The sequence below is a fragment of the Haemaphysalis longicornis genome, unplaced genomic scaffold (assembly GCF_048455015.1).
Source record: "Haemaphysalis longicornis isolate Haplotype H1 unplaced genomic scaffold, Haemaphysalis longicornis Haplotype H1 scaffold_5, whole genome shotgun sequence".
In the NCBI taxonomy this organism is placed as follows: Eukaryota; Metazoa; Arthropoda; class Arachnida; order Ixodida; family Ixodidae; genus Haemaphysalis; species Haemaphysalis longicornis.
The window spans coordinates 67,702,566-67,718,585 of record NW_027526385.1 but is presented as its reverse complement, the minus strand read 5'-3'; the positions used below and the strand labels follow the sequence as shown (position 1 = coordinate 67,718,585).

The 16,020-nt window shown below is 48.8% G+C and overlaps 1 protein-coding gene across 4 annotated transcripts in view; it reads left to right on the top strand.

Annotated features, from left to right (window-relative positions):
- LOC144138374 (CCR4-NOT transcription complex subunit 3-like) overlaps positions 1 to 16,020 on the top strand; it is a 37,783-nt gene that overhangs the window by 15,675 nt on the left and 6,088 nt on the right. For all 4 annotated transcript variants that reach the window (XM_077670627.1, XM_077670625.1, XM_077670626.1 and 1 more), the window contains exons 9-13: positions 640 to 790; positions 5,097 to 5,274; positions 10,813 to 11,050; positions 11,134 to 11,480; positions 11,569 to 11,694. In XM_077670627.1, the coding sequence (XP_077526753.1) occupies positions 640 to 790; positions 5,097 to 5,274; positions 10,813 to 11,050; positions 11,134 to 11,480; positions 11,569 to 11,694 (1,040 nt within the window). The remainder of the gene's footprint in view (positions 1 to 639; positions 791 to 5,096; positions 5,275 to 10,812; positions 11,051 to 11,133; positions 11,481 to 11,568; positions 11,695 to 16,020) is intronic.

The following is a 16,020-nucleotide window of genomic DNA, read 5'->3' as shown; positions in this document are numbered from 1 at the left end:
TTACCAAAAGCTAGCACAAGTGTATGATGTTCCGGTTGCAGGTGTAAAAAAAAAAGCACGAAGTTCAGCTAGGCTCTTGGTTACAGTGCTGACTGTTTCCGGGCTCCATTCACGCAGCAGCAATCACAGTGAAAATTTGGTCGCACTGGTGCTGCACATTTGCCCTCTGTATCTGGCTGGATAATGTTTGCTGTTGCAAGAAAAACAAAGCAATGGAGGACCGTTTTGGAAGGCGGCAAATTTCAGACAAATAATTTGGGCAGTCCGATTTACAGTTGTGGACTCGCTGCGAATAGGCCGTGGGTAATCCAAGGATTCTCCATGCCGCAGAGATGTGTGTGAGAAATGAATGCCGGATTCTTCCTTGGGGATTCTGCAGTGAGTCTTGATTACCTAAGAACCCCCCACTGCTTTGAGGGCGTGCAGCAGAATGGGGGTGTTCGTGAGGTTTGGGATATTCGTTGAGACTGCAGGATCTTTTTGAGGTTGCCCGCTTATCGGCTACAAAAAAAAAAAATGCGGTTGGCTTGTCGCGCGCTGTTGGGGTAGGTGGTAAGGTGGCGGCCTGCCTGGCAGTGTAGCGTGTCCTCCCTGGGGAAGAGAAAGGAACTTCGAGGAGGGTCCGTCTCCTCTGCCCAGGCACTCCCTCCCCTCCTCCCCCGCCGTCGACGGCGCCCTCCATCGACGGAGCCACGGACCACCAGGGCCACTTCCACCGGGCACCCTCGCCCACCACTGTACAGCAGCAGCAGCAGCAGCACCAAAACAGCACCCCTGCCAACGTCAACAGGTGGGCCTTGTCATCGCTCTTTGCTCTTGTGTTCTTTCCTCCCCGATCTGAACACTGTCCAGTAGTCAAGTCATCCAGTGGTGTGATCTTTGCGCTGCGCTGTTTCCATGGAGGTTGCTGTTGCTACACCACAAATGAGTACACAGTAATATAAAATACGGAAAAAATTGTGAATTGCCTTCAAAGAATGAAAACTCAATCCAGTGTCTCTTTATAGGCCCGGGCTGAGACAGCTGCGCAGTTTTGATACAAATTTGTTTTCTTGCGCCAGGCTGCTCCAAAAGCTTGAAAATTGCAAAAGTTGTGCCAAACTGCTCCACAACAGTCTTAAAGGGGTCCTGAAATGCCTTCCGCCGATGCATGGATGTACATGTAACCAAATAAAGCAATGTATTAGCAATCTCCTCCTGCAAGAATTTTGTTAAAGCGATGAGTATTAGCTGAGAAATCGTAAATCAAAAACCGCGAATTATCGTCGCGCCGTATTTCCTCCTCCTTTCAACTGTTTCTTCGCTGTTGGCCTCCCCTCCCATGATGCTCCGCTCCTCAGCGGTGACGTACTTCCGCTATTGCGCTCCCACAGACTGCCGTCTGCTACGGGCCAGCTCTTTCGGCTTTTTCATCTCTGTAGACACCATGGAGACAGGCTGGAAAAGCGAACGAATGACCTGGCCGCATGTGTGCGGCCTGGCCTTGCCCTTTCGCGGTGTACGTAGCTGCAGGGCTGCAGTTGGTATCGGCGGCGAACTCGCAGCCGCGTGGGGAGAATCGTGCGCTCGTTCCCTTTGGTGCACCGCGCACTGTTTATCCAAAAAGCGCGGTCTCAGATGTGGCCCCGGTGGTGCCGGGTGTTATTTTGCGGTGGTTGTAATTCCTACTACCGGCGGCATGTGAAAAAAGACATTTTCAACCGACACAGAACCCGTGCACAAAACGCGCCGGATCGGATCGCTTTATCAGCGGCGATGAACGTGAAGGCGAAGAGCAAACCAACGCTGCACTCGATCAGCGAGAACCCGTGTTCTGACAAGCTGCACCCATGTGTTGCATTCAACACTGACGGGAAAGCGTTTGTTTGCACTTGTTTGGATAGTCGTAAAATGTCCAAACACTCCGGCACTCCGCTAGCAGATCAGCCGGCGAGACATTTCGGAAACATTTGACAGATGGCGCTGTATGCATTAGTGTGTCGCTACGCAAAACTGATGAGACGCTCTACTAAAACTCCCATCGCGGTGTCACGTAGCGGGACGCAAAAATTTAGCGTTTAGCGTATGCAAAGGCCACAAATGCTGTACTAAAACTCTATTAGCAGCAAAATAGCGTGCGTATGTGAAACCGCTTGCGTTTACAAAGCTGCACGCCGAGCGCGTACGTTTCAAACCTAGTGACATCGTTTAAATACACTGGCAAGCACAGTGTAACGTAGTCAGATATCAACCGTATGCTCAGGCGACAAGCAAGAGCTTGTTTTATGTGGGGCGGAGATTGCGCATAAAGGCCCGTTCGCACTTGCGACGAAAGCGAGTGAGAGCGGCAGGAATTCCGTCGCTTTGTCGCGCGACGATCGTTTTTGTCGAATGGTCGGGACAAATTTTGGTTGCGCGACAGAATTCCCATTGCTTTCGCTCGCTTTCGTCGCAAGCGGGAATGGAAAGTTCTGCCGCTGCCGTCTGCTACGCAGCTCGGAGGTAACCGCGCGATCTGCTCGGGCCGGATGAACGCGCACACTCCCGCACGGCAGCGCCCCAAGCGGCAGACGGCCGCGTACATCGCTCCCGGCGCCCGCCTGGAGCCCGCCCTCGGCACACTAGCCAGTATATTTCAGGCACTATAATGGAGGAAAGATTTTTTGCTTCCGATGAACCTAGTTCTTTGCCCCTGTGTTTTTAAATACGTGAAGTGGTTAGCACGTCGTCCTCACGCAGCTCTGTATCGTCGTAGCATCGCTGATTGCCCGAACGAAGCTTGCAGCTAAGCCAATGCAGCGACCGAAGATGTGTGTGTGTGTGTGCATCGCCTCCTGTGTGTTGTGGACGCGTTCGTTTCGCGATGAAATGCGACATTGTACTTCTGCGGGTGGATAGTGCTTCCCATGGTCTGGATTATCTTTCTCGAACGACGTACCACTCAACCTCGCATGGGGTATGTGTAGTGTGCCTGGCTAAAAGCCTTCTCGCTTGCGCGCCAGAGTTGTGACTTGCTGCTCGTCCCCGCAAACCGGGTGTGAGGTGAGTGCCGTATTTACGACGGGCAGGAGGAGGCAACTCATCGTCTGTCAATCGCGGTTCAGACTTGCAACGCATGTTGTGACGTTGCGTTCGTTCGAAACGCATCTCTGGATTGTTTTGAAGTTGAATAAAATGTACGCGTCAAACCCGGGCATTCGGCTCAGGGCGTTCTCTGCGATTGCACCAAAGAAGTGCCACGGGACTTTCTTTATGGTACGTACTCACGTAAGATAAAATCCACGTCGTGTTATGGCCGTGTTGCATTCAATACAAACGGTTAAGCGTTTGTTTACACTTGTTTCGTTTGTCGTAAAATGTCAAAGCACTCCGGCACTCCGCTGGCAGATCAGCCGGCGAGCCGACGCTGAGCAGACGACTCATCTCTTTGCCGGAAGTGCGTGAAAAAGTCGCCCAATAGCAGGATGTCTAGCTCATGACGAACATCTGGGAATCGATGATGTAGACATGTGAAGATGGCGGCGTCCAAAAACACGAAGGAAAGGGTGAGAAAAAAGCGACAAACTTTGCAACAAAAGTGTGAGCTTTCCGCTGCGCGTAAAAGAGTAATACTTGGCACAGGTGACGTTGGCGACCCAATCTAGCGATTGCGCTAGTTCATTTAGTGTGCTCAAAATGCCTTTCAGGGCCCCTTTAAGAGCGAAGGACTTTAACGCTCCCGTCTGTTTCAGTGGGGGAAAATGCTTACTGGCGGCATAATTTTTTTTTTAAAGTTTTCCCATCGAAAACCATTGCAATGCCCTGTAGAAAAAATACTTGTGTACTGAGGTGACAAATTAGTTGTGCAAGCTGATGAAAAAAACGGCAATTTTCGGAGGGCTGTTTCTCCAGAATGACATTACTGGGCTTAGAAGATTAGAAAACATGGCCGCCCGGCGAAGCACTTGCTCGGGGTTCAGGCAGAGGGCTCTTCGCCGATTTCTACCGTGGTTTTTGGTTGTGGGGGTGGCTGGGTTTATATTTAGTCGTTTGATCTGCTGTGGGAAGTTGCGCGACTCGAAAGACGGGAGCTTATCAAAAACAACGTGGGGCCCGTGAATTCGCCGTGTTTCGGCCTTGAGAATGAGGCGCGGTGCGTGCTTGAAGTGAAATTTTGAACTCATTGCGGTGTTATAAAACGCTGAGTTATAGCTACCTTTCGCAGCAAGCTTGCGAGCGGCGGGAATGGGACGATCGACACTGCAGAAGTGGCGGCGCAGGCTACATCGCCGAAAATGGTCAAGCAGAGTATGATAGCGGGACAGGCTATTATTGCACGCTAGTGATAATGGTTCATCTGTCTGAAGTGAAATTGAACGTGCACCTTAGGGATTGAAATGGGAGGGCTGGTGGGTTGGGACGACCGTCACCTCGCTTTGCACAACTTTTGCCGTGGCTGTACACCTGTGTGTTGAGCCGCGTCTGGGATTACAAAAATAATAATTTCGGCATTCACATCATAACAAAAATGTCTTACGATTGCTTAGTTTTTCATTTCGATATTTCCAACGGCGCTTCACGCTATTTAGGCATAGAGTAATTTAAAAATTGTTTGTGAAAAGGTAGTGCAGTAGAAAAAACTGTATTGAAATGCTGTTTCAGTGTTATGTACGCTCAAAACCGATTAAAAAGTGCACTTTTCACCCCGGAGTTGCCTAAAATTTGATTTTTTAGGCTCCTAAGGGGACATAATAAATGTTTTTCTTCTGCTCCAAATCTAGGTTCTGCTCAAAAACCGAGATTTCGCTGCTCTAAAAACTGCTGCTAAATCTGATTCAGCTGTCTCACCCCTGTAGGCCGTTTCAGAGGCTGCGGTGCCCTCACTTGACTACTTTCGGTATCAACACCAGGCCGATGCTGGAGCTAGTCGAGGTAGGGCACCGCAGCCCCTCTGGCGGATCACTGCTCCACAATTTGCAGCTTTCACATTGTGTGGAACTGCTTAAAATTTTCATGATTCGTACCTCTTCTTTGGGGGAAAAGGGTTAGCTCGTCTATGTTATGGATGTTGGAGCCAGTGTGCTGTTGATGTAAGGCTGCGGGGTGGTGTCCTGACGATGTGCCTGCCCATGTGACAGCGTGTCGCAGCAGCAGCAGCAGCAGCTGATGCACGGCGGGTCGGTGCTGGACCATGGCAGCACGGCGGCATCGTCGGCAGCAGCTTCCCTCTACGCCTCCCTGGCCAGCTCCCAAGGCCGGCCGAGCTCACCCACGGCCCCGTCGTTACTACACCTCAACGGCCCGCTCGCCGACAAGGTACTCTCTCTCCCTCTCTCTCTGTATATACATAGCGAATCAGAATGGGAAATGAGGGGCTCGTTGAATGAAGACAGACATAAGGGTAGGCAGTCAACAAAGCCATGGAAAGCAAAGGGGAAAATGTGGTAGGTTATTTTATTCTTCCTGAAACAGATATATTTTTTTAAAGAAAGAAGGAAAGTAGAGAAAAAATGCCCGCCGGGTGGGATCCGAACCCACGACCTCCAGGATACGCGTCTGGTGCGATGACTACTGTGCTACCGGCGGGGAAGTTCTCCCTTTTACTTCGTTGGGTATTTATCTCAGGGTGCCATATATATATGTACACACAGGTGCACGTGCCCGCACACATCAGAGGTGCCAGAGCTGGGCCAAAACTATGAAATATGTTGAAATTTCACCACACAGGGCAAATTTACCCGACTAGTCGCAACATTGGTCAGTTTCGGTAACTTTAGCGCAGATTAGAGAACTCGTTGGCAACCTGAGGTTTGTGTTGATGATTATACGCCTCGAGCGCTGCCTGTAGGGGCGCCACTGAAATCACTCTAGCGGCCCGTTACGAAAGCAGTCGCGGGAGCCTCCGGCCCGCTCACCACTGTCGCCGCTGCTTTTGCGTCACGTTCCCGACTGAGATTTACCGTTTGTATGCGTTGTAAATACATATTTATTTGGAGCAGCCACTGTGTTCGCAAATATGGTGTATTCACGAGAGTGTAAATGTTTCTGACGCGATCTTAGTGCGGTTCATTCGGTCCGTATAAGCGCCAGGCGAGTCACAGGCCGGCGTCGCGAAACTGGCATATGCATGGCGCTGATTGTAATTCAGCTGTCCGGAAAGTTACTAACGGAATAGTACCTCGGTAAGCAGCGTTTCTATGGTCACGCTACGGCTATGCACTACGATGTAAATCGGTTTTGTGTGCTTATATATCTAGCAGAGGACTCATACCTGATTGCGCGCCAGTTACGCTTCATACCTCAGATATTGATCAGTATACCCTTGACAAGCCAGTGTGGTATAAATTTCACGAACATAATACGAAATAATTGCGATGGATAATGCAAAATTCTACGCGGGCATCAGCACACGGCAAAAAATTTAATGCTGTGTCGCCTTGTCGCGAGGTGAGCGCTCGCAATCGATCATCTGCTGCATATATCTTTCGCGAGCAGCGCGGAGACGGGCTTATAGAGTAATCCGCGTCCGCGACTAAACGCTTCGAAATATCGTCATACGACGCAGGGAGCCTGCAGAATCTAGCACAAACTTAAATCAGAGGGCCTTATGAGATACCACACTCTGCCAAAGACATCTTCTATCGCTTGGGAACTTACTGTGTACTTCAAAAAATGCGTACGCCGAGTGATCAGCTTGAACGCGCAGTTTGTGTGTGTTATTACTAAAGCGTTCGTTGCTTGATTTCGCTCCGCATTTGTACACAACGGTAGTTAAGCGCCCCCTCCTCCTCCCCCCCCCCCGTGCATTTCGCATCTAATTGGTCCGGTGAATTCTAGCTTGCTCAAGTTTCGACAAGGGTCCCTAGCATTTCCGAAGCTGCACTGGGTTTTTCTTATTTCCGAACGTGCTGTTCTGTTTCTTCCGGGCTTGCAGACCATTTATTTTTCCGTGGTTTCATTAACTTACCTTGCTCCTTGCTATAAGGCGTGAGTGGCCCACAGCCTTGGAATATACTTAACATTTTCACGTTGCTTTTATTCCCATAAAAACACAAGTTATTGTCAAGTATTGGTTAATCACATCCCCGAAACTTATTTTTCTACGATATATATTCGATACAAACAATTGTCCGTGCTGCAAAACGAAACACACCTCTCGCTCTGCCAGTATCAGATCTAAACGGAGTAACAACATAAATCAATTGTTTCTGAAGTATTCGGAGGTGACAATGAGCGGCCTAGAAGTGCGTAAAACCGCGTCCCCGGTTAGCTCTTGCTGGCGTTCGAGCACTCTACTAAGACGCAGCTGTTTTTTGAAGTGCCCTAAATGTGTATTTGCTCACAGACGTCAACATAACAAGTTGTGTCGGGCGCGGAAAGGCAAAAAGAAGCGAAAGAGATCCAAAACACCGCATGAGCCCCCATCAGCCACGAAACGCTGCTCCCGTAAGCGCCGCGGAGAAGCGGCGACAGGAGGCGCAGCGATCGCAAAGCTCGAGGCGTATAATAAAGAAGCGGCTTGCACGGGCACGGGGTCACTGGCCTAGCTCGCGCCTCGCGCTCGTGGCAGTTGGACCCTGATCAGCTCAGCGAACGGGTGACCGGCGGTCTGGCTCCCTTCTTGCGTCGCTTCTGCGACAGTGTGTATGTCATCCAATCCAGTCAAACTGACATCCCGTCATATGCGGTACATAGCTGCCCATTCCTCTTCAAGTTCAGTATACCGATGCAGAAACTGAAGTGGCCCCAAACAGTATGGAGGCACTTGAGCGCAGACCCACGGAAACGTTCATTTGAGTGTCGTCATTGTGCTGTGTGGTGGTACGCTGTTCAACGCACTGCCTCTTTTGTAGCAGCCGAGCTCACTCCCTTGAATTGTTGTTCGTACATACCCGCTGAAGTGCAGCTGAACAGCCGAAAGGCAGAGACTGGTCGACCGACTAATGATTTTGGCTTCCACCTAATTCCGGGGCCCTCGTGTAGTGTTAAGCATGGGAACAGGGCAAAGGCGTGATAGTGGGCACCAACGAGAGCACCAATGCGGCTTATTGCTGGCAACCCAATCTTGATCAGCATCTTCAGCTATCTGCTCGGAAGCGTGTGTGGCATAGCGCTGTTGGCGCTGCTGTAAACATATTGTGAGTGTTTAATATGCAACAACCTAAATTTGGTGTTCGCTGCCGACTCATTGCGCATGACCGCCAAGTGCACCACGAGCACGGAATGCCGCTTGCAGCAACGGAAGCAGCTTGCAGCATCCGTGCATGTGGTCGCGAGCGAGGAAGATGCGGAATGTGCTGACATACAGTACATATGGGAAATGCCCTGGTGGTGACGGCGTGAGCTTAGTGGATGGTGCACTGCCCTAAACAAGCAGGTGATCGGAAGCCTTGAGGTACTCTTATGGCAAACTCGAAAATTTCGAAGGTAAAGTTTTTTTATACAAGGACGTCTGCACTATACGGTAATAGTCAAGAACTGTAATAGGTCGTGTATTACCCATTACGGTTACCGTATATTCTATTACCATATAGCGTATACGTTACCGTAGACTAAACGTTATTGTATACTCTATAGACTATAAGTTACCGTATAGTCTGCATTATCCGGCAATAGGTCGTGTACCAAGGACGTCTGCACTATACGTTAATAGTTACGAACGGTAATATGTCGTGTACGACCTATTACTGTTGCCGTATATTCTATTACCATATAGCGTATATGTTACCGTAGACTAAACGTTATTGTATACTCTATAGACTATAAGTTACCGTATAGTCTATTACCGTTTAGTCTGCACTATACGGCAATAGGTCATGCACGGTATCACTCCGCCTAAGCGACGGACATGGATGTCAATGGGTGCACGCATTTTGAAAGGAGATCGGTATGAATGCGTGATATCGTCTGCCTTTTGTCACGTAGAAGTCTGAAAAATCATGGAAACGGCTTGTGCCATGTTCAAAGTATTCCCAGTAACGCATGGCTTGCGCCGACAGCTCACATTGCCGTTCTTAAGTTGTACCCAAGTATGGTCGTGTATCTGCTGCTAAGTTGGCTGGTGGTATTGAAAAAGTCTTGTCTTGTTTGTATCTAGTGTGGGCAGATGTGCTCAGGTGAAAAAGCTATTTGGTAAGCAATTAGGTTAGGGCTGGTTATGAGAGAAAAGTCAGGCACATGGGAAGAACAACATTAAGGGCATTTACTTGTGTATCGGCAAGGGACTTGCCTTCATCAGAGTAAGGGTACAGATTTAAATCACGTTAAAGGGACCCTGCAACACTCTGAGCAGTGCAAGTAAACCTGCGCGACGTTTGGATTACACTGCCAAGAATACCTGAGCCAAATATTACACGTGCACGTGAAGCGGTGAGCGTGCAGATCGCTGCGAAAGACGCGGAAAAACCAACCGCGCTGTCTTCAGTTCTCCTCATTATGCACCCCTGGCATGGCCTAAGCGACATCACTCGGGCCATGGCTGCTCGATCGGCTGTCACTGGTCAACTTCGCGGGTAATTTCTCCCATTTCCGCCGTCGTCATCGCTGTGAACGAACATCTTCTATGCCTGAACCTGTAGGCACACTTTTGCCGTTTCTTTTGTGTTTTGAGTGCGTGCGGAGTTTGAGTGATGAGCTCAATACTTCCCTTTCAATGGGGCCACTCGACTACAAACGTTTATTGCTTCAAAAACGCCCTACCAGCCCAAGCGCGCGCTTGCGAGCAGGCAGCCATGCCTGCTTTTTTGTGGCCCCAGACCGGAAATAGACTCCTCCACGTTGCGGAGAAAAGGAGAAAACCTGTGAGGCCTGTGACATATCGAAGGCCGCCGAAGAGAACACTGCGAGCCGCCCCCCTCTCCGGGAGAGAGCGCGCAGCTTTCGTCGCGTGGGAACGATTATGCGTGATTTCTCATGGCGCGTAGTTTCCGTGATAGTGCACGGATTTTCATAATTCTTGCGGTAGGTCATTGCTGGGACAATAGACCTTACCCCAAAATACATTCCTAGCAGCCGATGGTAACTGTTGCAGGGTCCCTTTAAGGGAGGGTTGGCCTCCGTCAGGTGTTCCAACACCTTTTGGCTTCCTTTCTGCAGTTTTGCCTTTTGATGTATAACTGGAAATAATGAATAAATAAATCTGTTCTGTTACTCTGATGAAGGGAAGTCTCTTGCCAATACATAAGTAAATGTCCTTTTCATTCGTACTGTGTGTGTGTGTGTGTGTGCGTGCGTGCGTGCGTGCGTGCTTTCCTAGTCGCCTTTTTTGGTACACTTCATAGCAGACGTGGCCGCTGGACAACACATTGGTACTGGTACACACATAGACACGGCAGGCTGCATTGTTGGAACAGGTTTGATCTGCTTATATCATTGCAGTGGTTGTGTTGTCTTCAAAAATGAAATCGTGCAATTTGAAGCCAAACTAAACAAGTGCGGCATGTACATTTCAGTGGCTAAAGCCTTAGGCTGGAGTGCTACCAGGTCGGTTAGCTGCGGCCATGTAGCAACTTTTGTTACTCCACATTGAATGGGCAAGGAGGAAATACAATAGGCACGATGGCTGAGATGTAGTGAGCGAAAGGACAGGGCAGGGAAGTTAGGGTTGTGCGTGCCTGCACTAGAGTCATGTCTGAGATGTCTGCCATTCAAAGGGCAGTCCTTGAAGGGGGTTGCACTTTTTCTGCGGCAGATTCGAGGCGTGCAAGCAGCAGCCAGGAGCGTAGTCGGAGGGGTGTGCATTTCCTGGTCAACGGCGTCGTATGTTAGTTTGTGTGCTACCTCAAGTAGCATTGAGTTGTGTCTACAGTGAGAGATTCGAAGTTGTGGCTTTTTGTCTGCTCCATTTTGCTGCAGGGTGCTGCGGAGTCGATGTCGTCGCTGAAGTCTATAGCAGAGCAGGCGGTGCTAAATGCTGGTCTCGAGAGTCACCTACAGTCACCATCCTCACAACAGCAGCAGCAGCAGCAGCAGCAGCAGCAGCAGCAACAGCAGCAGCAGCAGCAGCTACAGCAGGCATCGCTTCAGCAGTCACTTCAGCAGACGCTTCAGCAACAGCAGCAGCAGCAGCAAGTGCAGTCTTCGTGTGAACGAGGTGAGTGCTGGGGTCTTTTCTTGGTAGGTGGAGCCCTGTCTTCGGCGGCTGTGATCATCGTGGTGGGGTCGCCTTGTGCGCAGGCATGTTTGAGTCGGTGGTGGGCTCGTCGGGGAAGGAGGTGGCGCCGCGGCCGCCGCAGCCCGCCTCTGCGACGACGACGGAGGCGCACATCCCGCCCCTGCGAGGCGTGGCCCCCCTGGGGCCGGCCCCGCTGTCCAAGGAGTGCTACTACCAGCTGCGGCTGCTCGAGGCCGCCTCCATGCACATGCCCCAGCCAGCCGACTCGGAGCGGCTCAGGCCGTACCTTCTGCGGACGCCCATGATGGTGCCCAGCTTCTACCCGCAGAGCTTGCCGCACTGCGACACGGTGGACTTCTTCCAGAAGCTCTCCACCGAGACGCTCTTTTTTGTATTCTACTATATGGAGGTGAGCAGGGGGGTCAGTCAGGCGTGCGCTGCTGGGCCCGACCCTTTTCGATGACCCCGTCCCCCTTCTCCTCCTTGTTCACCAACAGGGATCCAAGGCACAGTACCTGGCAGCCAAGGCCTTAAAGAAGCAGTCGTGGAGGTTCCACACCAAGTACATGATGTGGTTCCAGAGGCACGAGGAGCCCAAGACCATCACGGACGAGTACGAACAGGCAAGTGGAACAGCACCCACACCCTCCTCGCCTCCCGGCCTCGCTCGGTGGATGAACTAGCGGCTGCAGCGGAGTGCCAGTGATGGCATTCCCTGATGTGGGCAGGGGTTGAGAAGGGAAGGCTACCCTTGATTGAGCATTAACTTTTTTGTTTTGTGCACATCTGAATGAAACATTCAGGGTAGTCCCATACCGTGTACTTCAGAAAAAAAACTGTCAAGTTTCTTCAAGCTGTGCACGTTGGCTCTCAGGTTACAAGGGTTAATCAAAACGGTTCGTATGTGCTGCTTATCCCAGGCCTAGAGATTTAGGCAAGTTCGCTGGCCCTATAAAATTCATCATGTAGATTCCTGAGTAGGTAAACGAGTCCCTTTTTAAAAATTTTTTTTGGGCAGAAAAAATTTTAACCCTCCGCTGAACATGGTGTTGCAGACCAGGCTTGCACATGTTCACTTTTGCTTCCTGGCGCAAAATCTTGAAGGGGCAAAACCGGCAAAAACAAACAATCAAGAAAACTGTCTTGTCCTGTTCTTGCACATTTACTGAGGAACGGAATAAAAAACAACAATAAAGTAAATGCGAATCGTGTAAGCATTCCCATCATATTCCTGGGTGCTGGGATGAGCAGCCGCACTATGGTAAAAACCGGCCATTTCTAGCTTTTTTCTGTGGACAAACTTCAAAAACAGTGTCGGCGCATCAGCCAGTTGTAGTGTCTCTAACTTCCCTCCCTGCATAGTGTCTGATCACTCAACAGTCTTGCAGGCTACATGAAACTATTCAAGTGGGTGAGTGATTGTAAAGGTAGCAATAATTTAACCCTTTGAGGGTTGAATTTTTTCGCCAAATGCGTCCCCCAAGGGTCGATTTTTTTTATTGCTGATTTAAATTCTACGGATGAACCTATATCGAGAAAAAATAATCAAATTTTTTTGTGTGACCGTAAAGGGACAAAAAAATAATTTGTGTTGTTACATACATGTGGTTTATTATGGTGTTACTCAAGAAAAATTTAAATATAAACGAGAGAGTAACAAGCCGGCACCTTTTGAGTGAATCAAAATCAGATAGACACCAGTTTCGCGGGCGCAAAAAGTGGGAAGCGCCCAAAGGATGATAACGAAACCAGCCGCTGCGCGCCCGCCGGCGCACGCGGCCAGATGCGGGAGTGATAGACGGCGCACCGCTCATAAAATACAAAAAGAAAACGAGAAAAGAGCCTCATCAGTTTCGCAGGCGACCTTGGTCTGTGGCAGGCGCAAGAAGTGAGAGGCGCCCGGTGGGCGATACCCAGCGCGCCCCCTCGTTAGTGGATGCGCAAGTGATAGCCGGTGCGCCGCTGGAGTAAATCATTAAAAAAAAAAAAAAAGAACCATCGGCGCAAGAAAAAAATTTGTCGTATTTCCGAAGTGTGGCAGCACATGCCACGCAAGAGAAGTTGGCGAAAAAGGCGCGCTTTTTAGATACCAACGATGCCGTACATGTACGTCATTGGCCATTTTGAAAGTGTTTGCCGATGCCGTACATGTACGGCCGTGACCCTCAAAGGGTTAACAGGAAAGTGCAGACAAGCCAACGAAAAGGTGGTGAATGAAAATAAGTGGTTCCAAGAACCGATAATTTCATTATAGATTCTGGTTTTTGAAGCCTGAGTCCCCCCTTAATTGCACGACTCATTCTGTGTGCCAGCTGTGAGTACCAACAAGTTGTTTGTTAGTTTTGTCTGTATGGGTAACGTTTTCCAAAAATTATTGCAGTCATACAAAAAGTACAACAAAAGTACTGTAAAAATTACAGCACGGTTTTAGACGTAAATGCTTATGTCAAACCCAGTTATTTGAATGAGTAACAGACCTTCCCAAAGCCCTACATACCAAGTATTACATAGATGCAATTTTCATTGACCTGTCGAAAGCTTTTGATCAAGTGCCTTGTAACCATCTACTTCTGAAATTAAATACATTAGGGCTTGATCAGAGTGTAACTTGCTGGATATTGTTGTTGTTGTAAAATTTATTATGAATAGGACGGCACTAGGCCTGTTGCGGTGGGAGGGGGGAAAGGGAAGGGGGTTACGTGCGTCGCACTATGGAGGCTTCACACGCAAATGCCCACAGGGAGAGTAGAATTCTCTTGTGGTCGTGTGTTGGCCGGATCCAGTCCTCGTATGTTGATACAGATGACGGGCGATGTTTGTCACGTGCGTCCTTCAGTCCTTCACAGTCCCACACCAGGTGACGCATGTTGGCCGGCTGGGCGGCCAAGCACACACTACACTGGGGCGGCGAGAAAGGTGGCGGGTTCGGCTGCTTGGCGTACTTCTGTGCGTGGTTCCACCTTGCCACCACGTCCTCCGTGACGGCAAAGCCACTTCGTGCTTTCACCACGAACACTTGGGCGCCCCGGGGAAGACCTTTAGGTAGGGGATCCTCAAGGGGTGGTACGTGGGTCAGGAGCTCTTTGGACCTTTCAAGCTTGTTCCTTCTTCGCTTCTCTTCAGGGCTATGACTCAGGGCTTTGAGAGGAGTGAGCTCAAGCTGCGAGTGGTGGGGAGAGCGAGCCTCACTGGCCAGCTTGTGCACAGTCTCATTGCCCGTGTTGCCAGAGTGTCCGGGTACCCAGAGGACCTTGACATCAATATTTCTGTCCCGTTGTAGTTCGCGGCAAGTCTGCTTTATGGCATATTCCGTGGAGGTCACTCGCGGAGGTCCAACCAGGATAAAAATTTTTTTATCTGGACGGTCGCAATCAGTCATTATAAACAATTGTGTCAAAACGAACTTGTGTTAAATCGGGTGTTCCACAGGCTCTGTCTTGGGCCCTTTGCTTTTCTTGGTTTATATAAATGATATAGCATCTAATATTAATTCAACCATACAGCTTTTTGCTGATGACTTTGTTTTGTATAGGCAGATTAATTCACCAGATGATGTTACTAATCTTCAGGATGACCTCACCAAGCTCATTGAGTGGTGCGACGCATAGCAAATGTAGGCAAACACAGAAAAGACCAAACACGTGACGTTTTCTATTATTTCCGGAACATCTAAAAGCGCTTTGTAGTAAATGGTACTGTTATCGAAAATGTAACAACATTAAAATATTTGGGTGTATTTTTGTCATCCGATCTGTCATGGAGAACTCGTATAGAATACATCACACAACATTAAAATATTTGGGTGTATTTTTGTCGTCCCATCTGTCACGGAGAACTCGTATAGAATACATCACAAACAAGGCTTTAAAAAAATGAGGTTTTCTAAAACGGAGTTTATTTTTAGCAAACTCTGCCACCAGATTTCGTGCTTACACCACTTTAAGATCTCCACTAGGATATGCGTCAATCACTCGGAACCCCCTCTGAGCGAATTTGACTAATTTACTCGAGGCAGTCCAGAACAAGCCTGCAAGGTTTATTTCGCGTTCATACTCCCGAACCCAAAGCGTATCCTTTCTCATCAATTCCCTTACTCTTCATAATCTCAATCTCCGTCGCAGATTGTTTCGTCTTGTTTATTTCCATTCACTATATTATAACCACTCGCAGTTTTCCTCGGAACATATTTTTCCAGCGCATCAAATTTCCTTACGGACTGACCCATGCACACAAGGTATCTCCAATTTTTGCCCGTACAGAAAAATTCAAATCATCTCCCCTTGTCCTGTCGACGAATGATTGGAACCCGTTACCAGGCAGTATTGTATCTGTAAGGGATCCATCTTTATTTGAGGCCGCTTTACTGCAATACCTTCGCGTGGAAAGTGTTGCCTAATTTCTTTTTTTTTTTTTTTTTGAGATGGTTCTTTCTGAAAAATTTGGTCGTACTGTGTTGTTCGCTTTGTTCACTGCTTTTTTACTGTCACTTGCACACATTTATATGTGCAAACTTGTATGTACACATTTGTTCTTTTTTTTATACCTTGCAATTTTTTACTTTGCAATTTTATACCTTGCAATTTTTTATACCTTGCACATCCCCCCTATTTAATGCCCTGACGGGCCTTTAGGGGACTGAAATAAACAAATAAATAAATAAAATGAAAATCTGCAGGATCTATGGGCAGTTCTTTAGGAATGGCAATTTCAAAGTCATGAGCACTGCATATAAACAACATTGGTCCTAGCACACTCCTCTGTGGAACACCCAAAAACATGTTCAGCATAACAATACCAACAAACCTCTGTCAAGTCAAAACATGAGCCCAAATCCACTGAACCATCGTGAAATTCAAACCTTAACATTGTAATGTATATACAGTTAAAACCAGATCTGACGAAGTCACTGGTAATCGCAAATTATTTCGTTAAAACGAGAACTTCGTAAA